The sequence below is a fragment of the Armigeres subalbatus genome, chromosome 1, assembly GCF_024139115.2.
Source record: "Armigeres subalbatus isolate Guangzhou_Male chromosome 1, GZ_Asu_2, whole genome shotgun sequence".
NCBI lineage: Eukaryota > Metazoa > Arthropoda > Insecta > Diptera > Culicidae > Armigeres > Armigeres subalbatus.
In genome coordinates, this window is record NC_085139.1 from 128,556,899 (window position 1) to 128,581,402 (window position 24,504).

General features: G+C 37.6%; 2 protein-coding genes and 2 long non-coding RNA genes across 4 annotated transcripts; 2 read left to right on the forward strand and 2 right to left on the reverse strand.

The window, feature by feature from the left end:
- The first annotated feature begins 710 nt into the window (after positions 1-710).
- LOC134206290 (uncharacterized) lies at positions 711-1,333 on the forward strand. The gene is made up of 3 exons (XR_009978263.1): positions 711-787; positions 1,014-1,106; positions 1,183-1,333. It is a non-coding gene; the product is annotated as an uncharacterized LOC134206290 (long non-coding RNA).
- A 542-nt stretch (positions 1,334-1,875) lies between these two features.
- LOC134206297 (uncharacterized) lies at positions 1,876-2,440 on the reverse strand. Its single transcript, XR_009978264.1, has 3 exons — positions 2,268-2,440; positions 2,093-2,185; positions 1,876-2,026 (listed from the first exon to the last, which is right to left on the reverse strand). It is a non-coding gene; the product is annotated as an uncharacterized LOC134206297 (long non-coding RNA).
- Positions 2,441-7,267: 4,827 nt separating this feature from the next.
- On the reverse strand, positions 7,268-8,986 carry LOC134205119 (phosphoglycerate mutase 2-like). The gene is made up of 2 exons (XM_062680063.1): positions 8,741-8,986; positions 7,268-8,117 (listed from the first exon to the last, which is right to left on the reverse strand). The coding sequence occupies exons 1-2, from the start codon at positions 8,841-8,843 to the stop codon at positions 7,453-7,455; spliced, it is 768 nt and encodes a 255-aa protein (XP_062536047.1). The 5' UTR covers positions 8,844-8,986; the 3' UTR covers positions 7,268-7,452.
- Positions 8,987-12,496: 3,510 nt separating this feature from the next.
- LOC134206302 (UPF0547 protein C16orf87 homolog) lies at positions 12,497-14,928 on the forward strand. Its single transcript, XM_062682008.1, has 4 exons — positions 12,497-12,767; positions 13,722-14,040; positions 14,496-14,647; positions 14,722-14,928. Exons 2-4 carry the CDS (start codon positions 13,729-13,731, stop codon positions 14,807-14,809), a joined length of 552 nt encoding a protein of 183 aa, XP_062537992.1. The 5' UTR covers positions 12,497-12,767; positions 13,722-13,728; the 3' UTR covers positions 14,810-14,928.
- Positions 14,929-24,504: the final 9,576 nt, after the last annotated feature.

Consider the following 24,504-nt stretch of genomic DNA (forward strand, 5'->3'; position numbering starts at 1 on the left):
TCATACAACTCCGAATTACGCTAGAAAATTTCACCGAAGAATTTTCCAGTTTCTAACGGTTGCACTTTAGGAAAATTATTTCAACTTAACCTTCCTCCCAAATATAATGATGGTCCTGAAAAGAACCGATTAATTGCCATTTATGTGCCTTATTAACACCAGCCACTGGGCTGCGCGACCGCCATTCGATGATTCGGCTCAACGAACGCCGTCGATTACCAGATCCGCCGAAGATGGGACACGGATGAAAATGATGTGCTGCTGCTTCCACGACCGCCACCACCACCAACCGAAAAAAATTTCGCCCTGGTCCGCTCGCTGTGACATCCAGAATGAAAATGACGCGCGCACACGAAACACGGGGCTTTTTCTACACAGGGAAAACGAAGCAGTTGATCAAAAGGCCCGTACCTTACTGCAATCTGATGTCCGTGTTGGGGATTTATGAACGGAATTGAATTTTTTACCCGGTTTGGAAAGAAACAACATTTTCAATAGTTTAACGTTGATAATCAATAGTATCAATAGAATTGGCAAATTGCTGGAGCGTTTCTGAATCGATTGATAAGCAAATGTCGAAAATCCATCGAAAGATAAAGACGCTATTAGCGTTTGAAATCTATCCTAATTTCGTGACGGTCTCGAATTTGGAAATTCCGGTTTTACACCCTGTATCTGAGTCTTCCCCTTAGACGTAGTTTACGTCAAAAAGCTGGTGCTTAGTTTTTTTTGCACAGTTTCTCGTTGGATTTGTGTTATATGGATTTTTTTGCACCAATAAAATCAGGTTTGTAAAGCTATCAGTACACTGTTTGTCATAATGACAAATATTTGTCAAGTCAGCCTGATATCCATGTCGATTTCTGGTCAGTCTGACAGATATCCGGATAAACTTGACAAATATTTGTCATCATGACAAACAGTGTACTGAGGGCTTAACACAATTCTTTAATTTACTTACTTTGAAATAAATTAAATTCTTCATGAATAATAAATATGAAATGACTTTGCAGTTCCCGAGGCAGATCCAACAGTTCGAAATGGCGCGTTTCAATGAAACCCTGAAGGGAAACTTGAAGGAAGGTTCCAAAATGAAATGATAACAGGTGAGTTTTTGTTTTAAACCTGCATCACACCATTCAATTTTATTATAATTGTTTATTTTCTTCTATTTTCTTGCAGACAACTCCGTATTTCTGGGAAAGAATGCAGTTTCCGGCGAGGTTTCCGGACAGCATCATCGAAAAGTATCCTTAAAGTTATGGCTTCTTCTTTGTACCTAGCTGGAGATATTTTTAGAAACGAGTGATGAAATAACTGAATAAAGGATAATTAAAATGTTATTTATTGTGTATTAATCAAATTATTGAGTAAAATTATTAATCGCTTCTTCTGGTGATGAACGATAAGGGATACGGAGCGATGATTTTTTTTACCATATCATTCAACTGTTCATATCCCGCATAAATCTAAACCATAACTGAAGAATTTCTCAGATCATCCATGACCATTAAAACAAAAAAACTACTGTTCTAATTACTGTTCATTCAAATGATAAACCAACCTCACCATAAATCATCATTACAGCATGTTCTATTGTATTTGGTCAAACAACTACATGGGTAATGGGCGGTTAAGTATAATTACTGTATAAAAAGACGCATTTTTCAGTACATTTTTATTCATACACAGTATGTAATATGGTCCACTTACAATCGTTGTTTTTGAGGAAAACAATATGGATTGTAATATATGAACAGTTGAATGATATGGTAAAAAAAATCATCGCTCCGTATCCCTTATCGTTCATCACCAGAAGAAGCGATTAATAATTTTACTCAATAATTTGATTAATACACAATAAATAACATTTTAATTATCCTTTATTCAGTTATTTCATCACTCGTTTCTAAAAATATCTCCAGCTAGGTACAAAGAAGAAGCCATAACTTTAAGGATACTTTTCGATGATGCTGTCCGGAAACCTCGCCGGAAACTGCATTCTTTCCCAGAAATACGGAGTTGTCTGCAAGAAAATAAACAATTATAATAAAATTGAATGGTGTGATGCAGGTTTAAAACAAAAACTCACCTGTTATCATTTCATTTTGGAACCTTCCTTCAAGTTTCCCTTCAGGGTTTCATTGAAACGCGCCATTTCGAACTGTTGGATCTGCCTCGGGAACTGCAAAGTCATTTCATATTTATTATTCATGAAGAATTTAATTTATTTCAAAGTAAGTAAATTAAAGAATTGTGTTACAAACCTGATTTTATTGGTGCAAAAAAATCCATATAACACAAATCCAACGAGAAACTGTGCAAAAAAAAACTAAGCACCAGCTTTTTTTGCACCTGAAATAAACATGACCACCACCTCGACTACCGCACGGAAAAATAATTCTTCCGTTTCTAAAAAATACGCAAACTTATTGCAAAATTTTAACGGCTATCGAATTTTTATCATTGGATGATATGAGAGTGCAGTGTATGTGTGCAATCGAAGGGAAATAATTTTATCGTCGGAGAATACATTTTCGTTTCATAGTTATATTGTATATTGTGACTATATCTGTTATCAACCAATAATTGTCCATTATCTTTTTCTTCTAAAAGAAAATTAAACACGGAATGTAATACATTATAAAGAAACAGTAATTTGTGAAATTATTACACATGGTGTCGTAGGTTAAAGGGTTTGTATAATATTATTGATAGACAAACGTATGGTCTTTACTTTAAATCGACAACTATATAATTAGTAACAATATCATATAGTTCATATGAATAGTAACAACATCACAGCATATTGTTTTCATTTATGCGAGATATTACAATCCATATTGTTTTCCTCAAAAACAACGATTGTAAGTGGACCATATTACATACTGTGTATGAATAAAAATGTACTGAAAAATGCGTCTTTTTATACAGTAATTATACTTAACCGCCCATTACCCATGTAGTTGTTTGACCAAATACAATAGAACATGCTGTAATGATGATTTATGATGAGGTTGGTTTATCATTTGAATGAACAGTAATTAGAACAGTAGTTTTTTTGTTTTTAATGGTCATGGATGATCTGAGAAATTCTTCAGTTATGGTTTAGATTTATGCGGGTAATCTGATGAAATTTCCTCATAGATTTATTTGAGTGTGGGATGAGTCCAATGTAAATAAATACTAAGGTATGGAAATCAATATATTGTGCGCGTGCCTTTCGTGTATGGCGAAAAAGCTTTCACTACTACATTCGAACGAGCTCTCATGAAGCCGTGCAAATATACGTCACCATTTGCTGTTTACATTTTCCATCATCCACTAATACACTTGCATTTGGTCCTCTACCTCACCTTCTATTTATTCTCATTGGGATGAGTCCTTAAAATCAATGGAACATATATCAAGGTGATGAAAACTCTCAGATGAAAACTATCAAGACTCTTTAAGAGCCCCACACATAGCATACGTTTGCGTTGCGTTTGACAGTTTTCCCATGGGAAATGTGTCAAACGCAACGCAAACGTATCCTATGTGCGCGGGGCTCTTAAAGAGCTGGAGTAGAATGAATACGTTTGCGTGCGTTTTGACAGTTTTCCCATGGAAAAACTGTCAAAACGCACGCAAACGTATCCATTCTGCTCCGCTCATAAGTCTTATGCTACGTACACACCAGTCAAGCAGTTCGACGAACATTGACTCCACCCCCAAGAAAACGCTTCGGTTGCTGCTTTGTTGGAACGTGTGTGAAGTTGTTCGAACAACCATTTGACAGTTGGCGGCTCGGTTGGAAAAAATTAAAACGGTTTGATTTTGGTTTGAGTTGTCGGGGGTGGAGTCAAGGTTCGCCGAACATGTTTGAGCATTTGTAGTGAAGTTGCACAAACCCCCATATATTTTTTTATGGTTGATGCTCAAGTTAGCGCTCCGGTCGTTCGTGTGTAATATTGTTGGTCGAATAAATTGATTGTTCGTGCCGCTGTTGGTAAAACTTGATGGATGTTGGAACAAACGAGAGGTGGAGTCAATGTTGGTCAAACTGCTTGACCGTGTGTACGTTCCATTAGCGAGAGCGTACCCATGAGCTAGACTTTACTAATGTCGTTTTCGTTTTTGTGGTGTAGCTACACCGGAAAGTGCATAATTTTGCACCACATAAACGAACATTTTCAGTGCAGTCCCAATAAGATTGCGAAAGTATGTGTGACATCGGTCATCTTCCATGCTTCGGTCATATTTGTTTTTGTTCTTGCTGCCTGCTTTGAAATATGTATGTTATTCCAATCATTCTTGTTGGGATTAAATTGAAATTGTATGAATAGTGTCACTCTTATAGACATTTTACTTTTACTTTCTGTTTAATTGCATCGATCATCTAAAGCTGAACACAGTACTCACTGTCTAACAGATCATGAAAACGATGCATGATATTTAAAAACGAATCAAATATTGCAAAATTTCACGGCCAATGATTCATTAAGAGCTTCTTTGTTTCTGATGGAAGTATTAAAATATGCAAAAGCATATTCCAATTAATCACAATACAAAACTACAAGTAGATTGATTTTTGGGTTTTCATTTGGGCCATTTCAGGTTTTTGAGAAGAATGTTGGATTCTTAGGGAAACGTTTGTTTGTACTAATCTTTAATTTGCTATTATATAACAATGCGGCGAACTTCGGTTCGTAAGAGACATACATTTTTCTTAGCACTCACAAATTAAGTGGAAAATAGAATGTGTTATAAATGAAATTGGTTTCCAAAGTTTTCCAGTTTTATAAAATATTGCTTTGCAAAGATATTTATTAAACGAATTAAAAAAGCTCGAATCAGTTTATACATTCTAAGCTCGATTCTAAACTAATCTTGTTATACATGTACATTCGTGATATGCTGATTGAGCTAATAGCCGTTTAAAATTACGCCATTTATTATAATAAATATGATAAAGAGCAACTTGATGCCCATCCACATACATTCAATTTTCAATTCCACTTGTACACGATATTTATTAAGATTAATGGCGTAATCTGAATAGGCTATAACACATCGCCTCATCTAATGAATTTTATTTCTAAGAGGTGACCTGTCAGCCATTTGAACATATGTACTGCGACTCAAACATTACAATTCACAAATTATGTTCAATTATGCTAAATATGCTCAACTACGTTTTCAATTCCATGGATTAACCAGCAAAGGCTCAACTAAAAGGTGGCCTATGTAATAAAATGTGAGCTAGCAAAGCAAGACTGTAATCACAGACAAACAGACGTAACACTAGAAAAATTACCATCGACCATGGCTTCAACGATCCATTTGAATTTGATTGATTGCCCAATTCACAATTAGAGGCGCTAGTGTCGTAATCCTTCGGGTTTGACATTTCACTCCAGCGCCTTCTGGTGACGATGTCATACGAAACATCGTTTCGTGTAACATGCTCGCAAGATGGTGGTAGAGTAGTTGAGCGATGGATTTTTCAGAAAAATGTTCAAGCTGTTACGTCTGTTTGTCTGTGCTGTAATTATTGCTATTAAGTCATTAGATTCTATAAGATAATAAAAATTAACAAAATCTTAATAGATCAAAGCTGAATATTCAAAATCTGAAAAGGTTGTAAAAATCCTTTGCAAATACCAAAAACTTGGAATTCAAAAGAGTTTATGGAATGATTCTTCACCTCAAGCTAGTTGATTTTTCCAAAAGATACTTCGAAGAACAAGTTCTGATGTTGGTTCAAAATTTTGGAACTATTTTCAAGTTCCACAAAAAAACTTGTTTATTAGAATAATTTCATGACTAATAATATATTCAAACCGATGGTCAAGGTAACGAAAGATAAAATTTAATAGCAGGAACATGAATTAGTATACAATACAACTGGTTGAATGTAAGCAATTTCTTTTGCCTTGATTCATCGCCTAACTTTTATAAACTAATCGATTAGTAAATGTCCTTCACTGTTTTTAATTATCCTTCTCTTATGACATACATAAAACAACATTTTTATTTATTTTGTATTAGATAAATAGAATTAAAACGCGCAATTACCATTCCCACTTTATTAAAAAAATCTAACTCCAACGCGCACCCGGTACATCAAAACCGAAGCCAAAACAAAACAGAATTTGACAGCAACAAACACGTGGCATGCGGCTGTATTGGTAACACCACCATTCGAACAAGCTACACTCTCGATTTTATGCGTGCTACACTTTCCGTACGGTGCACGAAAAAGTGGGGTTTGAGTGTAGAGCGAAAAGCAAAAACGAACAATTTCAGTGCAGAAAGTGTACACCCGGTGCAGCTACACCGCAAAAACGAAAACGACATATAAAGCAGACCTTACACGAGGCATATATTGACAATACTTTTTTCGTCAAACTTTTCATCAAACTTTTCTTCAATATTTTCACTGATTAGCCGGCATGGCCGTAGCTGAAGAAAAACTCAATTTTTTCTTGAACTAATATGAATCAAATAGCGGTATAACGCACAAAACACGCCCACACTCAACCGTCATCGACTCCTGTGGGCAAACTGCGGGGGGAGATGAGGGGAAATATTGAAAAGAATATCAAACTTTTCTGATTTCCCTCAATATTTACTTCAATATTTTGGGTTCGCACTCACACGATCAATCTTTTTCTTCAATAATCAAGAGTTTGTCAAACTTTTTCCGTCGTGTAGGGTCTGAATCGAGGTTCGTATGCAACGCAACGCGTATGCAGTGCTGATCTGCGTCACCTTAGTAAAGTCTCACTTCGGCACCAACATTTCAAAAGGGCGAAACTGCTTTTGTAAACAAGAGCTTCTTACAGAATCCTTTACTGGTAATCAGAAGTCATTTATAATAAACAACAGGCAGTGAAAGTTATTTCATGAAAATCGGATCGGAAACATGATAAAATCGAGAGTAGACAAAATCGGGTCAACACTGTATCAAGCTTTACTGATTTCAGTAGATTTTATCTCAATATTTTGGGATCGCTTTTTGAATATGTACGACGTAATTTTTCTTCCTATTTTTTGTTTTCCAATGCGTGAGAAGCTATATACCTACCTACTGATAATGCTGTAATGCAGGGTATTACAACCGCATTTGCATATAGAGTAAGTTCAGGAACGCTACGCAAATATATACGTATACGAGATATCTGATGTACAAGGTAAAAAAAACTTGGCTGGATTTGGTTGTGATCCGAGCTGCACAGTTAAGGATGGTTTCGGCATTAAATTCTTTTTATTGTAAAAAAAAATCTTGATTTTAAATTTGATGAACGCGTATTTATTCAATGCCTTGTCATTGCATGTTTCATTCATTATTTTTTCTTAACAGTACAGTGTTTATGAGTTTCTTATCATTGGATACTGTTTGAATGATCAATCAATTTCCGCTTAATATATAATATTGATCTAATGACTTTAGTTTACCGCCAAACTGACTTACTTAGCCTTACCCTGGTTAGCAACGGACTCGATGGCTTTACGTACGGTTTCCTCATCGCCGAGGAACTTCATGGAAACCACCGGCTTGAGATTTTCATCCAATTCATACACGAACGGAATACCGGTTGGCAGATTCAGTCCCATGATGGCCTCATCAGTCAGCTCATCCAGATGCTTGACAATACCACGTAGACTGTTTCCGTGGGCAGCAATGATGATATTCTTACCGGCCTTGAGTTGCGGAATGATAACGTCGTTCCAGTATGGCAGCGTACGCGCAATGGTGAGCTTCAGCGATTCAGCCATGGGAAATTCTTCGGGTTTTGGGTCACCCTTGTAGCGTTCGTCCTTTACAATAGCATCATAATAAGCATGATCCGGTTCCATGTTCGGTGGTGGAACGTCGAAGCTTCGGCGCCAGATCAGCACTTGATCTTCTCCATACTTTGCGGCAGTTTCAGATTTGTTCAGGCCAGTTAGACCACCATAGTGGCGCTCATTGAGGCGCCAGGTTTTCTCAATCGGTATTCCGGTTTGGCCAGATTCGGTCAGAATGGAATTCAAGGTGACCTGAGCGCGCGTCAGAAGAGAAGTGTGAGCAACGTCGAATTTCAATCCAGCTTCCTTCACCGCTTTTCCTGCAGCCAATGCTTCATCCTTACCTAAAGGAATAGAGAATTATATTATGGTACGTATACAAAGGGTACAACCGGAGGATTATTTGTGGAATACCGATTATATTGACGTGACCATGCACAACGAAATTGCATTTTTTACTGTATGAAATGATTGAATTGGTTCTATTGCATGTTATGTTGATTACATCAATAAATCAAATGAAAAAATCATAGTTTTTTGGTTGTTATCAATTTGTAAAAAAAAGCACAGAAAGGTATTTGTTAATTTATTAATATGGTAGCGCACTGGTGCGACCTCGCAATGACCCTGGGTTTTTACCGGACTGTTTTTTGAATAAGTAGAACACACATGAAAGTAGGTAATATACGAAAAAAAAATCTTGAGAGTTGAATTAATCTGGGAAGCTCCGGATATCCTAAAACTGAGTTATGAGAAACACCCGAATGAGAAATTTAATAGTTGGAGCAAACATTATAGCACCATGGTCTAGTGCAATAACGATTCGAATATTCTTGTTACATCATTTCATTATCTTGCGATTTCCTATAAAACCGTTATAGCTATGTATGAATTTACTTAGAGAACGCAAAGGTCATGGCAAATGATGCAAATTTCACTTTCATCCTGATAGACGAGAGCCACTTACCCTTATCACTAAGATTGGCATCGAACCAACCGCAAAACAGGTTCTTCTGGTTCCACTCAGATTCGCCGTGGCGGACCATAACAATACGATATTTAGCAGCCATGGTTTGTATCAAGTGTCTGGCTATTTTACTCTTAATTTAGTTATCCTTACAGAACTGACCGGATCACAAAACTTGAAACCACCTAAACCTGGAGAAAATTGAGAAAAACTGAACTTGGGTTGACCTCAGTTTGACAACGTGAAGGTCAGTAGCCCTTCAGAAAATTTATTTTTGTAATACATACACTGAACCAAATATCCACCTCATAGCGTATTCAGACTACACGCTTTATCACTTAATAAAGAGTGTCTTGCTGTGAAAGTGCTCACAATACCTATATTATTTTCATTTACTCGAAATCCGCATTTAAAACCAAAATTACTCAAAAGTGGGTTACCGTGGTACGAATACAGTCAATCCTCCATGAGTTGATATTGAAGGGACCATCGACTTATGAAAATGTCGAAATGTGGAATAGGAAATGTTTGAAAAGCTGTTTGGAGGGTTCTCACACTTTACTGCCCTTGTAAAAGATATTTTAGTTACCAGATAAAGATTGTAGCTGTCGTCGCTGTCCGGAACATCTTTTGCTGGCGAGGATAGGGCAGCTAAATGTCAAAGAAGGAAAATCGATACGATCTGACAGCTTGGTACCTAACATGTTCCGGACAGCAGAACAAAGGGAACCGAAGCGACAATCTTTATCTAGTAACTAAAATATCTTTTGTCCTTGTTGAGTAGTTTATTTACTCCTCATTCTATGACAACAAACGGAAGAGCCCGCATAAATCAAACGATAGCCAAACCATTATTAGAACTGTTTACGTTCCACGTTGAACCATAATGATTATGGTACTGAACCATAATCGTATTGTTGTCTGATAACGTTTTGACTATACGCATTTAAATCAATTCATAGTGGCTACGGTTTTGACCATACACAGAAAGAAAAATCATTAATGAAATTAAAAAAACCATTGGTTAAAATAAAAAATTGCGTTGGTTCTTTTTCGTAGAGAGTTGCGTATGTTTAAAATAAAAGTGCATTAACTTTTGCGTAAATGATGTTTCAAAAGTGGCATGCCACTCTAAAATTAAAAGTGTGAACTTTCAAAATAAAATTTTACAACTGTCAAATCCAAATGGTCACACTGGGGTAAAAAGAGTGTGATTTTTACATTCAGAAAATAATATTTTATTTTGCCCCAAAAAGAACCTCCCAAACTATTACCGTTTTCCATATTTTCTTTTTAAATTTAATAGAATACTAATCAGCCAAGGGGTGGGACGCTGAGCACAATGTTCCAAGCACACATTTAAAGGTTTTGATTCATAAGTGTGGCACTCAATGCGGCACACTTGGCACACTTTTGACATTTGAATGATCAGGACATAAAATACCGGCAACCTTGCCAAAAGAAACCGCGCACAGCACATGTAAATAAATATTCACGGCAGTCTCGCGGTATCTCCATTTGACGGCAGCAGCAGGCATCATAAAATTCAATTTGATCAACAGGACTGGAAATAACGAAGTATTTACAATACAATATTTCAATCGTGTCTATTGATATTGGCATGGACCTCCATGAGACCCAAACGCAATTCATAGCGGGATGGTGTTGGAAACGGCTAGATTTGACAGAAAATGTATGGGCTAACTGTCGAATCCTGCTGTTTCCATTGCCTTTCCGTTGCATTACGTAACTCAAGTAACCAATCAGCTGATCAAGCGAAAAGCGTACTCTTAAAGTAACTTTTGGATAATTGTGTTACTTAATGCAGCGGAGGTTAGTTACTTAATTGGGAACCGGCTTAAGGAACATAAATAGAAAGAAATAACATAAATTTTAATGTATAAAACACAAATATCTTTCTTTAGAATGTCTATTTTTGATCCATTTACCCAATTCTGGTTTACTTCTCTTGTCACCAAACCAATACAGCTTTTTATGAACCGCCGTATTGCTAAATTTCTTGGTTTACGACTGCAACAACGGGTTAGTTCCGGATTCGAAGAATAAAACAAAAGGTATAATACCAATAGTATGTTTGTGATGTTCTTGGCATCCGGATGTGTTGACGCTGCTACAATCCAGATCATTGTTGCTGACGATTTATCTTTTCCTAGAGCACCAGTATCGAACCTCTGGCCTCGCCTCGCTCTGGCCCTCGGTCAGACATCACCCAACTCCAAGGCACTCATTTGTCAAATTTTCCTATGCAAGATTTTCAATCCGTTGATTTGTCGCATTAATTACGTCGAACAAGCATTCGCGTGTTTGACGTTCTGATGTTCTGATATTTTTCATCCCACCTTTTGTTGATGTTGACATTTAGAAGTGTTGCCAACATTTTTGGATTGTCAAAATGACAAAATGTCACACTTAAGGTGAGGCACAATTTATGGCACACGGTGGCACAAATAGTCACAAAAAAATAAACGAACACAAATTGAATTGTGCTCAGCGTCTTCCCCCTTGTAATCAGCTTATTTTTTAGTTTTATTTCATTGTTTGAAGCGTAAGGTAACTCTCGAAATAATATTGTAAAGGTGGCCTCTTCCGGGCCACTTGTCGGACCGCGTATCTTAGCATGCTGATATGGCCGTTTCCTCCGGTTACTAATGTTGAAATATGTGTGCTATTTATCTGTAAGAAAACTTACATAAGTGAAAATTACGCTCAGTCTTCGACCAGCAAAAGCCGCGCCTAACTTCGTTCTCACCATTGAATTTTCGGGCACTGCTTTTGATGCCTCGAATAAGTATGCACCTGTTTAAATATATTCTTGAATAATAAATGTGACTTTAAATGTGACTTATAAAAGTGTATGAATGTTATTAGCTTTTTGATATGGGATCACTCATTAGGTGGCATAATGAAGAGTCGAAGAGTCTAAGTATTTTCGAATGTTTTTTTTTTTTGCCATAAAACAAAAGATATTTTAGTTACTAGATAAAGATTGTCGCTGTCGTCGCTGTCCGGAACATCTTTTGCTGGCGAGGATAGGGGAGCTAAATGTCAAAGAAGGAAAATCCATACGATTTGACAGGTATGTACCACACATGTTTCGGACAGCAGAACAAAGGGAACAGTAGCGACAATCTTTATCTAGTAACTAAAATATCTTTTCATAAAACATATAAGGTTTTTTTTTTACGTGTAAAATTAGGTACTTTTCTAAACGTGTGCTTTCGCTCATCTATTGATTCTAACTATCTATAATCTTAGCGTGCGTGGTGTCAAAAAATGTTTCATAAGGGCGTGAAATACAAAATTTTTGTTTATGTGTTGTCTGCACGGTACTGACACTTGAATACCTCTACCACAGTTCATTTCGTAGCCAACATAGAGCTTGCTGACGTTAATCATCTTTCTCTTGCACGCGCACGGTGGGGATAGGATTTGTTTTCATCGGGAAACGCTTCCGAAGCGTTTCCCGATGAAAACAAATCCTATCCATAGAGCTTGCTGACGTTTGATCATCTTTCTCTTGCACGCGCACATAATGAATAGGATTTGTTTTCATCGGGAAACGCTTCGGAAGCGTTTCCCGATGAAAACAAATCCTATCTCCTCCGTGCGCGTGCAAGAGAAAGATGATCATCGTCAGCAATCCTTATTTCGTGCGCGTACAAGAGAAAGATGATCAAACGTCAGCAAGCTCTATAGAAAATTCCGCACTGACAGCCATAAGAAGAATCAAGGGAAAGAAAGAGATAGGTGCGTTCCACACTGACAGTTCCATAAACGACAAGCAGAAGAAAGGAGACTGCATCTACACTACGAAAACACAACCAAAACATCAGACCCCCGGTTGTCTGTCCGGTCCGCTCTGCGAAAATGATTAGTGGCAAAAATAATGTTTAATCGCTGATTTTGGGCTTTTTATAGTATTATAATTAAAGCTTGTCATAAATGTCTTCTTTAATATCGAAAAAGAAGTTCAGCTGGATAGAAATTGGCAATAACAGTTATTCATGTAAGTAGAAATTGTAAAATCTAGAAAGTTGAAAAGTAGAACAGCTATTGACAGAAAATTTCCAACATATTAACCCTTAAATGCGCAAAAATGTTTCAAAACAACAAACCGAAAATACAAATATAATGAATTTAATTTTAAAACTTAAATAATGTTTTTGACGTTTTCTAAAAAATCGCCTTGCGCTTTTAAAGTTTAAATGGCGTAGTATCTGAAAAACAAGTATCCCATGCACGTAAGGAAATATGAACTAAAAAAATGGCTGGGGATTAAAACTAGCCACTAGACCACAGCGAGTCTTAAAAAAAATCTTGCTGCATATACATAAAACACTCAAATACATTATGTCGTTGAAATGTGAAAACCTGACTAAATTGCGCTGTAGTATAGACCCCCTGTGGTCTATAATATGGAATGCTTTCCTATAGTCGATCCTCTATTTAATTTTCATGTTCCGTTCCAGGCATCCATCCGATCCGTTCTATAAATCCCTAAAATGTTCTTATATCAGCATATTGTATCCTGAATTGTAGCTACTAAAAGTAACTTTCCTTAGTCTGATTATAACAAGCAGGCTACCGTTTTCAATAAAGCATCAATTACCAATCACTAATTTATTTGTCTACGAGAGTCTACCATGTACAGGGTTTTACCAAGGTTGAGAGGTTAAATGAAAATTAAAATTTACAACGCTCTTGGCACCTCTGGGTACTATTTTATATACAATTATAAAAAAAACTATTTCCCCATTCCTTTCCATTCCATTTTCCATGCATATATCACGTTGTAATAATGTAATTTATGGCTTAAGGGTCCATTGTTATACACATGAATAATCGCAATGGAACAACAGTAATTGTAATTGTACTTTATTGTGCTTTATTCATTATTCGTGTCAGTTACAAAGATATTAATCGGGCCATTGAAATTAAAAACACATATTACGTTCCACAGAAAGGCAATGGTAAGGACGAGGATGATACTGAAAAATTGTCCCAATTGTGATCAGCAAGTGGCCATTGCCTCAAAACGCTGCCCCTGCGGATTTACGTTTAATGCCCGTCAAGCGAACGCAGCATACGTACCAAACACTACAACTTCCACTGTGGGTCGACCGAAAGGAAGCAAGAAAACCAAACCATCGGCAGCCGAGGCTCGTAAATTGGCGGCCGCATCAACGCAGGTTCAACGACGAAGAACCGGTAGGGTTCGACGGGAGAAACCAAACTATTACGATTCACTGCAGTACGAGAAGAAGAAGAAAAAATCTAAGGTAAGGTGTAACGGGAGTTTTGACTTTGGACAATTGCGGAAAGGTAGGCTCAAATTAAGAATTTTAAAAAAGCATCATGAAATCGTATTAGAACACAGGATTCATCGAAAAAATATTTGGTAGTACATAGTGAAAAACCTTCCTACATACCTGGCACACACTTTTGACAAAAAAACTGTTATTTTATTTTTTACCATTCCAAATTCACCACATGGCTTGATTGTATAATGACCAATTTCTTAAGGGGACAATTCAGGGGTCTCATTGCGTATCTCCTTTCGATAGCTCTTTTTTTATGACAGTTTGCATGGTTTGCTCGTTTCGAGTCGAGGTGCGCAATGCCACCCCAGTTTTACTCAATCTCTTAGTAGATGAAAGTTAATTGTAGCTCGTTGCGTAACATTGTGTTATGGTAAATCAATTGTAAATCCAAATTATTTCCCATGTATTTTTAGAAACCAACACGATCAACAATTTTAAAAGGAAAAGAAGGTAAACAAGCACAACTAATTAGTACCAAAGATACACAGGTATCTCGGGCGAATCGGCATGCACAAAGAAGAGCAAAGAAAGAAGAAATTGATGGAGGTGGCGATTTGGTTGCAAAGTACGTGGAAAACATAAACCAGTTGGAGAAAACTTTTCGTATTTGAGTGACTTATGCTTTCTATATTTTCGTAGGATGCCATTGGATAAACAAGAAATCGCTGCACTTATATTATCAGAGATAAATCGCAAAATAGGCTCGGTCGTATGGAAACAACCATAATAGAGTAGTTAATACTTTTTTAGTGTATATAGTTAAGCCTGAACTTATAATTAATAACAATGCAATGGCAGGTTGGCACTACAGTCGAGTTTCCAATGAATCGGTTAGCAATAAATAAAATTTAAATTTAAATTTTCTTATCCGAAAACTCCGGTATTGAAGCCAACAAACTTTAAAATGTTTGAAATCTCGATGTGCATAGAATTTTTGCATTTTTGCACCTTTCATAAAGCTCCAATTTTGGGGGGAACCGCATTTTAACTTGTTTCACACATCGGTCAATCGATTCTTTGGCTTATTTAAGTTCAACTTTCCCAAAGAACCCATATTTTTGGACGCCTCTAATTATTTTTAAAATTTAAAACAATCGAAAAAGTGCTGTTTTTTAAAGATTTACCCGATTTTGAACGAACATCGGGTGACTTTTTCAGGTCGGTTCACACGTGCAGCACTTCTTCGATTTTTATTTTCGATTTTAAATATAGTTAGAGGCTTAAAAAAATATGAGTTCTCTGGGAAAGTTGACCTTAAATAATCCAAAGAATAGACTGAGACAATAAAACAATTTTTGACTGGAAAGGTCAATTGTGTCAGATGGAAGTGAATTTCCCCATGGGCTCTTTCCACCCAGCTCGATATGTTAGGTATCAGCCGGTGGGAAAACCTTCCTTTGGAAGATTTATCACACTCGCGCTGCCATCTGGCAACCGAAGTCACCCTGATGCGTTCGCGAGCCACTCTTGTGCCGCGTAGCTCGAAACACTCCTCGTTTTCCCAGATGGCCAGCCCAACTGGCATCATGCTAGCTATCACGCAGGCTGCATCATGTGATATCGTGCGGTAGGCAAATATCACTCTGAGACACATCAAGCGGTACGTGCTGTGCAGCTTCCGCAGGTAACTGTTTACCCCCATAGCTGTCGCCCAGGATTGGCGCTTTGATGTTGCATGAAGAAGAAGAAGCAGAAAGATGATAATCGAAAAAATCTCCACGGGAAACCATACGGAGAAGTTTTTAAAACTCTTCTAAAAAATTTTAGAAGCAATTTAATTAAAAACGCACATGAATCACTACATGTTCAACCGACTTGCGGTTAGAGGTGTGCGCCGCCGCCAACAGTTTTTGACACGCCGCCACCGTCGTCATTTTTGCATCGGCGCGCCGCCGTATAAAATTTGTCACGCCGCTGACCGACTGACTGACTGACGCCGATTTAAATTTGATGAAGTCCGCAAAATTTTCAGTGGAAATTCCGAAGATTCAGTTAAATTTCCGTATACTTTACTGATAGATCTCTACAACCTCACGATGAAACTCCATAGAACTTTTCGAGAAGATACCAATGATTTCCATGAAAATTCCATACAATTTCATGTTATAATTTCGAAAAACTCTCCGTAAAAACTAAGCTAAAACTTCGTGTGAAAATTGAGAAGGATTTCCCATTGAAATCCAAATAAAAATCTCATTGAAATTGATTTTTTTAACGGAAAAGAGTCGTTCGACAGAAAGCCATTTGGCTGAAGACCACAAGGTCAAATATGTCGTTTAACCGAAAAGACTATTTGGTAGAATCTTACCCGAGCAAATCGAAAACTTTTTTTTAAATGTTGTTAAATAATCGATTATGTTTACTTATCTAGCCTAAAGTTTTTGGCCGAGAATGTCATTTGGTCGAACAGTTTCTTTGGCTGAAAAAATCGGTTGGCCGAATAGCTTAATAGCCGAATATGTCCTTTGGTCGAAAGCACTATTTGGCCGAAATGCACATACGGTCGAAAGTGTCGCCCAGCTGAATTGGCCATTTTGGATATTTTCAAGACATTAACGTTAGAATCTTGCCATCTGAAAAATTTGATGAACTTCCCCAGAAAATTCTTCAATTTTTTCCAGATTTAGCAGATTGGACACTGGGTTGCCCGGTATCGACACTTTTGCTTTGTAAATGTCAAATATTGCACCAACGCAATCTAGATCGATTTATGTAGAATCGTCTTGAATTTCTTCACAACTTAACAACTTTTAGCATAGGATAAACGATCCAATAGTTGTGGGTGTTCCTATAGTTGCGGTACTATAGTTTTTAGAGAAAATACGAATTTAACGCAGCAACCCGCATTGTCGGTCAATTAGTTGACATGTCACAACATAAAAGAAAAGAAAACGGCTTGCAAATTCCCTCAATATCGGTAAAGTATTACTAAAAACCTTATTTTTGTTTTAGCTTTGCACCAATAGTTGCGGTAGTGTTCCAATAGTTGCGAATCCCGTATGAAACCAATGAGATTCGCAACTACAGGAACATGAATTACAAAATACCGCAACTATTGGAACAACGCACCAATAATTGGAGGAACGTTTTTAGGAGGCAAAATTGGATTTTTTTTTTGCAACTTGAACACTCTTCGTGCAAGGAAAACATAGAGAGCTTTCGGATACACCCTCAAGGTAAGCAAAATGAAGTATAAATTTGGTGCAATCGATCAAATAGCATTGGAAGGTGCTTAGCTCTTCTACTATTGGATCTTTTACCCTATTATTGATTTTGGAACTATCCCCGTGAAAATTCATGTCTTTTTCTACATATAAACACAGCCCATTCTTCAACGAATCGAACCGTGCAGTTATCATACTAATCGGTTCATCTATAAGTGAGTTATATTGCCTCAAAGGAAATGCAAACTCATTTTTATATATACAGATATTCATTTGGAAATTATACGGGAACTACTTCCAAGCTTCGAGAACTCTTTGGAATTTCCAAGAGGAGCTCTTTGAATTTACAAAGGAAAACTGTTTGAAATGTACATGAGAATCTCTTCAGAGTTTTCACGGTAAGTTGTTCCAAATTTCTGCAGGAAAATATTCGGAATATCCACGGAAAGTTTCTATTGAGTTTCTGTTGAGTATTCTTTGAAATTTACACAGAAAATTGTGACTGGTAAAAAGGATGCTTTAACGTTGACCTCCTTAATCTAGATTATTTAAGACAGCTAGCTTTTTTTTAATTTTTGATTTTTTTGGTCCAACGGCCAAATGTCAATAACTGAACCTCGGACTAAACGGGTAATACGGTCAAAAAAGGTCGCTCGTTTAGCGAAATTGTGTTTTTGTCTTCTTCTTCTTCAATTCCAAGTGGAACTTGGCCTGCTTTTCAGCTTAGTATTCTATTAGCATTTCCTCAGTTATTAATTGAAAGCTTTTCTATGCCCGCCATTGCATGAGTATGTATCTTGTGTGGCAAGTACAATGCATACACTATACCCAGGGAGTCGAGAATGTTTCCAACCCGAAAACATCCTAGACCGGACCGAGAATCGAACTCGCCATCTCCGGATTGGCAATCCTACGCCTTTGCTCTCAAGGCTACTTGAGCCTTTTTGTCAACTGACCATTGAACAAAATTCCATAGCAAAACTAAACTGTTATCAGGTCAAAACGGGTTTGTCCAAAAATGTAGTTTGGCCGAAAGCGACGTACAGTCAAAAGGAACATTTGGCCGGACGTAAAATGTTCATTTTTGTGGTTTGTGCTTAACGCAGGGTGACCACTAAACTTCCATTTTAAAATTCCCGCATATTTCCCGACTTTTTCCCGATATTTTTGAAAAATTCCCGATGTAATTTTGATGATTTCAAATTTCTATTCTAATCTCAAATCCTGATTGATTATATTTTCTTTCAAAAATGCATACATTTATTTAGTTTTGATGACTCAGTCAATTATTTGGCTTATTTTAGCTCAACTTTTAAGGCCTCTATGTATTTTAAATATCGATATTTCTAAATCAACATTTGAAAAGTGTGTAAGCCAGAATTTATTCTTTCCAGTTATTGTTCTATATGCAGACGAGGAACCAGGACGAAAAATATGACTGTTACGTCCTTTTCAAATGTTGGTCTAGTGTAAATAAAATAAAGTGAAGAAGCCGTTGAGAGAATAAACATTTTTGCGTCTGCCAATATTTTTTGATCCATCTTCTTCAACACCTTTACAGAGATGAGAAAGCCCGGGGTTGCATATATTTCTTTTATCTTCATTATAGAGATTTGCAGCCCTAGGCTGGCTCATCTCTTAAACTGCTGCAAACCACTTTAATAAAAATAATAATAATTATAACCTTCATGTTCTTCATTGCTTGTTACCTATCTCTATTTTTTTCCTCAATCTATTTTCAGTTTTTGAGACTTAATTTACCTTGACCAGTGATTATTGATTATTTCTTCTATTGCTACATATCCTGATCTTGTTATGGCATCATACTCCAGTCCTTCCTTCATCCTCTTGCTGGTTTACGATCAAACACCGTTCATTTATCTAAAGCACCTCTCCTGAACAGTGTTACCATGTGATAAAATTAAGATGGTAACAACGAATGACCAGAGATTGTTGAGATGTGTGCCTGGAATTGAACATAATGGGAAATACTCGACCAATGTCGACAAGTCTCCAAACAAAACTCGAGTCGCTTTCAGGAGAATATCGATACTGCATCTTCAGGAATCCACAAGCATTAGCTTTTTCACGGACTCTTGGAGATATCCTTGGTCTTAGAAACCTGCCGAAGCGTAGGTGGAATGTTGCTTTCCATCATCACTACCGAGGGCTCTAGACTCGACATTAAAGAATTCTGGTTTCAATATCATTTTCATTATACATTCGACAAAGCCGGATAGTTTCTCAAATAGTTTTAAACGTTACGTGCAAAAACATATGCATTTAAAATAGTTAATAATATTTTTTCATGTTATACACTAGAATAATTATACATGATTTAATGAAATGAACACCTGGAGACTTTTTTTCCCGATTTTTTGTGTAATTTCAAGAAATTCCCGACTTTTTCCCGCATTTTCCGCATGACCTTTCAATTCCCACATATTTTCGCATTTCCCGATTTCCCGACTCACTGGCCACCCTGTTAACGTAAGAACGACACGCCACTCATAAGAAACGACTGTCTTGTCTCGCGTCGCGTTTCTTATGAGTGTTGTAAAAAGTTGTTTGCCATTCGACTGAAAATGTCGTTTTGCCGAAAAAGTGGTTTGACCGAATATAGATCAATTGACCAACAATGCCATTTGGTAAGAATTGTCATTTGGCAGAAAGAGCCATTTGGCTCAAATATGTCCTTTCTGCCACTTTCTTTGAAAAGTGTCGTTCGGCTGAATTGATCTTTTTAACAAAAAGGCGTTAGGCTGAATTGATAATTTTAGAGAAAATGTCGCTTGGCCGAAAGGGTTGTATTGCAGAAAGGACATTTTCGGGCCAAATGACCACCGTTCCTACCAAACGGCATTTTCGGTTAAATTCGGTTTCGGTCTATTCGGTTAAACGATTGGCGTTCGATAACTGCGACGCATTCTAGACGTCAAACGATTTTCCGACGACGTCGGATACAATAGAAGTACACCTGATTGTGCAACGCAATGCAGCTATCATCGACTTTGTCATGGTTTTGAAGCTCAGCTATCCGATAACTGCAAAACTGATGTAACTATCGAATTGCAGTTAAAAGCATTGCAGTTGTCGAACGTCTACTGCACAAAGAATTTCCCCGTAGCAATCCAATAATTTCGAATAATTTTCCGTTGAAATGCAAAGATTTTCTTATTGAAATCTACATTTTGACCAATCCGGAAATTCTAAGTTTTCGTTAAAATTCCGGAGAATTTCTTGTGAAAATTCCAGAGAATTTTCCTAGAAAATTCCTTATGTATTTTTACTCCTCCTCTCGCGGAAATTCTAAAGAATGAAAATAATAAGTGGTGAGCCAGCCTAGGGCTGAAAACCTCTCAAATTAAGACAAATTAAAAAAAAAAATAAATAAAAACTAGCAGTCTTAATTATTCTAGACTGAGAAAGCTAACGTGAAAACACTCATTCTACCAGCCACATTCTTCTACAATTATGAAGAATTTTCGGTGCAAATTTCGAAGAATAGTCAACAGAAACTCTACAAGAACTATCCGTTAATTTCCGAAGATTTTCCTGTAGAAGTTAAAAACAATTTTTCGTAAAAATTCTGAAGTTTCTTATGTAAATTGCGACGAATTTTCTGCTGAAATTACAAACAATTTAATTTGGGAATTCCAAAGAGCTGCTCTTGGTAATAAATTTCAAAGATTCGAAATTCAAATGATTCTTCTTTTAAGACGAGCACGGTGGTCTAGTGGCTACCGCTTCTGCCTTGTAAGCAGGAGGTCGTGGGTTCAATTTCAGGCTCGTCCCTTTCCTACTTTGTATTTCTATCTTAATTTTCTGTGTTTCACGTTCTACCAAAACGATTCCTACTGTTCATAACCTTCCACACAATCCCAAAACCTCCTGTGGCACCTATGAGAGGTCGTAGAGTTCTCTGCATCTTTCTTAAGTAGGTGTCCAACTAACCATCTTTCCCCTTCCTCAGCATTCACAAGCACGTGGCCAGGACAGATCTTGACTATTGGAGGGTGCATTGCTTTCATCTAAGAGATAGTGATTAGTCCCAAATCAATATCTGTGGTAACGGATGTAAGTGATGCTACTCTCGTACAATAGTCTTGGCTTGTACCACCTACGAATTTATGCGAAATGCTCAATGCTAATGCTAATGCTAATTCAAATGATTCTTCCTTTAATGTCTTGAATATATCCCGAAGAAATGCAAAACAAAAATAATAAAGAAACGTAATAAAAAATCGCCGCGCCGATTCACGCCGCCGCCGCCGACCAAAATTCTGACAAACGCCGCCGCCGACGAATATCAGATCGGCGCACACCTTGCGGTTGTTGACGATAACCACCTCCGACAGGGACAGCCTGTTGAGTATGGTCCTCTCTAGCAACTCGCCCGTTGTGTCTAAAGGGTGTACGGAATCAAATTGCATCACTTCCAAAAGTCGATAACATTTCGCCTCCTGGGCTGATTTTAACGAAATTTTGTGGAAGACGGCTTCAGTATGTGTATTTCACACTGCGTGAATTTCATTATGAAATTCACGAAAAGTTTCGAAAATACAGCTGAAGGAACAGGATGTGTGCAAATAAATCTTGCGCATTCACCTCCATATTCCACATCTCATAAAAAGATGTTAGTAATCCAATTTTGTGCCTTTGACCCCAAAATCACCAGAATTGCGGCCGATCGAAAGATACTGGTCTGGAATGAAAACACGAGCTTCGGAAGCCTCAGAAATTGATCATTACGGAACTTAAAGTGTTGATTTGGCCTTTCGCGTCAACATTTCGTATTGGTTTCTAACTCCAACGTCAAAATTTTCGATCATCCGACTATTACAGGTAAACTTTCCAAAAAACTGTCTGTTTTGTCGCTTTTATAGTAAAAAACCAAAATCAGAAAAATCAGAAAAGCGCTGAAATCCGATTTTGGACTTATATTTGTCAGATTTTGGGAGAGCCTCAATCTCATTGTTCAGGCCGGTTCACACTGCAGCACTTTTTTGATTTTTTGTTTTCGATTTTTGTAATAGTTAGAGGCGTCAACAATATGGTTTCTTTGGTAAAGTTGACTTTTTTTAAGTTAAACAATCGACTGAGACAATAAAATTAGTTAATTTTTTTAGTTGGGATGGATTGCAGGATGAAAAATGTTAGTTAAGGACATGTACAAAATCTTATGAGTTCATTTAAGGAAAAAGCTTCAGCATTTGGATGTATTTAAGAATTAAAGTGAAACAGTTATACGTAGTCAAAGCTTACATATTGTATTTCGATCCCTGAAAATTTCATTACAATTGGTTGATAGACTAGTTGTTGGCGAGTAGTTCAAAGTGATGCAATTTGATTCCGTACACCCTTTATGAGATAGATTGGTCCATACCCCGCTTCCAGTGCCAGGGAAGCTAGATGATCTCGATGGGTGTAACCCTCATCCACTCTCCAATCTGTAGTATACTGTGGTTCACATGCTGAACAGATAGGTTTGACAAAGGTTACAACTACCAATCCTCTAGCTATGTAATTGTAGTGATTATAAAATATCGATTAACCATTGTATCTCTCTCTTTAATTGCTCATCCGTCGAGCCGTGTACATCTATTAAATATAGTAAGTAAAATCCTAACCTGAGTTCGAATTATTACAACCCACGCGATCCGAAAACAGAATGAATTTTGGCGTCGTGGTTGTTGGAAGACACTAGTAAAAAGTGATTTTCGTAAAACCGTAAGAAAGCACGTTGTGTAAATGACGGAAAGTAGTAGCGGCGTGAAAGAACGATCGTTAGTCTGACGCGAGTGACCACGTGATTCGTTTCAGGTTAGGATGGTCATTGCTAAAGAGAATGAAGCATCCGGCAGTGCGATAATAGTGTCCAAATCGATGAATTTCGGAATGTTTGAAAACTACGTCGCGGGTGATGATTTCGAAGTGTACGAAGAACGCATGGCACAGCATTTTCTCCTGCATGATGTTTCAGAAGATAGAAAAGTGGCTTTTTTGCTGACCTATTTGGGAATGGATACGTACGCCATTCTAAAGAAATTGCTTTAGCCTGTGAGCCCTAGTACGACAACGTACGATGAGCTGGTGTTGACCTTGAAAAGGCATTTTAGGCCAGAGGTTAACAAAGTGTCCGAAAGATATCGCTTTCACCAAGCCGACCGGAAAGCTATACGTGGAACTAAAAGCATTAGTGGAAAATTGTGAGTATGGCAGCTTCCTACAACTACAAGAAGCGTTGCGCGATAGATTCGTTTTCGGGATTTTCGATGGTAGACTGCGTACACATCTACTAAAGCAGAAAAATGTGTCCTTCGATTAAGCGGTGGAAGAGTCGCTGACGTAGGAGTTGGCAGAAAAGGACAACAGAGTGAGCGAAAGTAACCTTAGTGCGCACGTGGTGAGAACGCACAAACCGTTGCGTGCGAGAAGCAAAAGTCGATCGCGGTTCCGTGATGACAAGAAGAAAGACTACGGAAGAAAAATGTGGTCGTCAGCACGAACCAGGAAAGTGTCCTGCCAAGAACTGGAAGTGGTATTCGTGCGAGAAGCAGGGCCATGCAGCTAGAATGTGCTATTCAAAAGTGTCGAGGCAGCATAGTGATTCCAGTCAAGAGTGCCGAAGAAACCAAACCGTGGTAACGGTTGGTGTGGGAGACGAGTTGGCGTTGGAATTAGATAATTTACGGATGCAGCTGAATTCGCTACGAGATAAATCGTGTTTGCTAGATCGAAGCGTTGTGATGGTGGAAACTTTGTTAGTTGAAAGTCAGGCTATGGAATTTGAAATCGATAGTGGAGCTTGTGCAACTGTGATTAGTAGTAATCTGTATCGGCAGCAATTTTCTCATTTGCCCTTGTTTGGTGAGAAGAACGATTTTTTCAACTGTGACGGGAGAGGGATTGAAAATTTTCGGAGGAATCAGTGCACAGGTGTCGAAGGATAGAAGTGGTTCGAGCAAAAAAAATCAGACCGCTTCTTGGACGGACCTGGATTGATGTATTGTGGCCAAGGTGGAGAACATCGCTTAAACAAGGTAATGTGAGTATAAACTCTTTTGATCGCAACGTGCAACGTGACTCCTATTTTCCATGCGGCTCACTCACCCACATTCCAACAGCGACCAGCAATAGAAGCTGAGCTGAATCGTCTCTGCGGAGAGAATATTTTGAAAAGAATGCAACACAGTAAATGGGCCACTCCGATTGTAGTTGTTCCAAAGGCAAATGGTTATGTATTGATTGTAAGGTT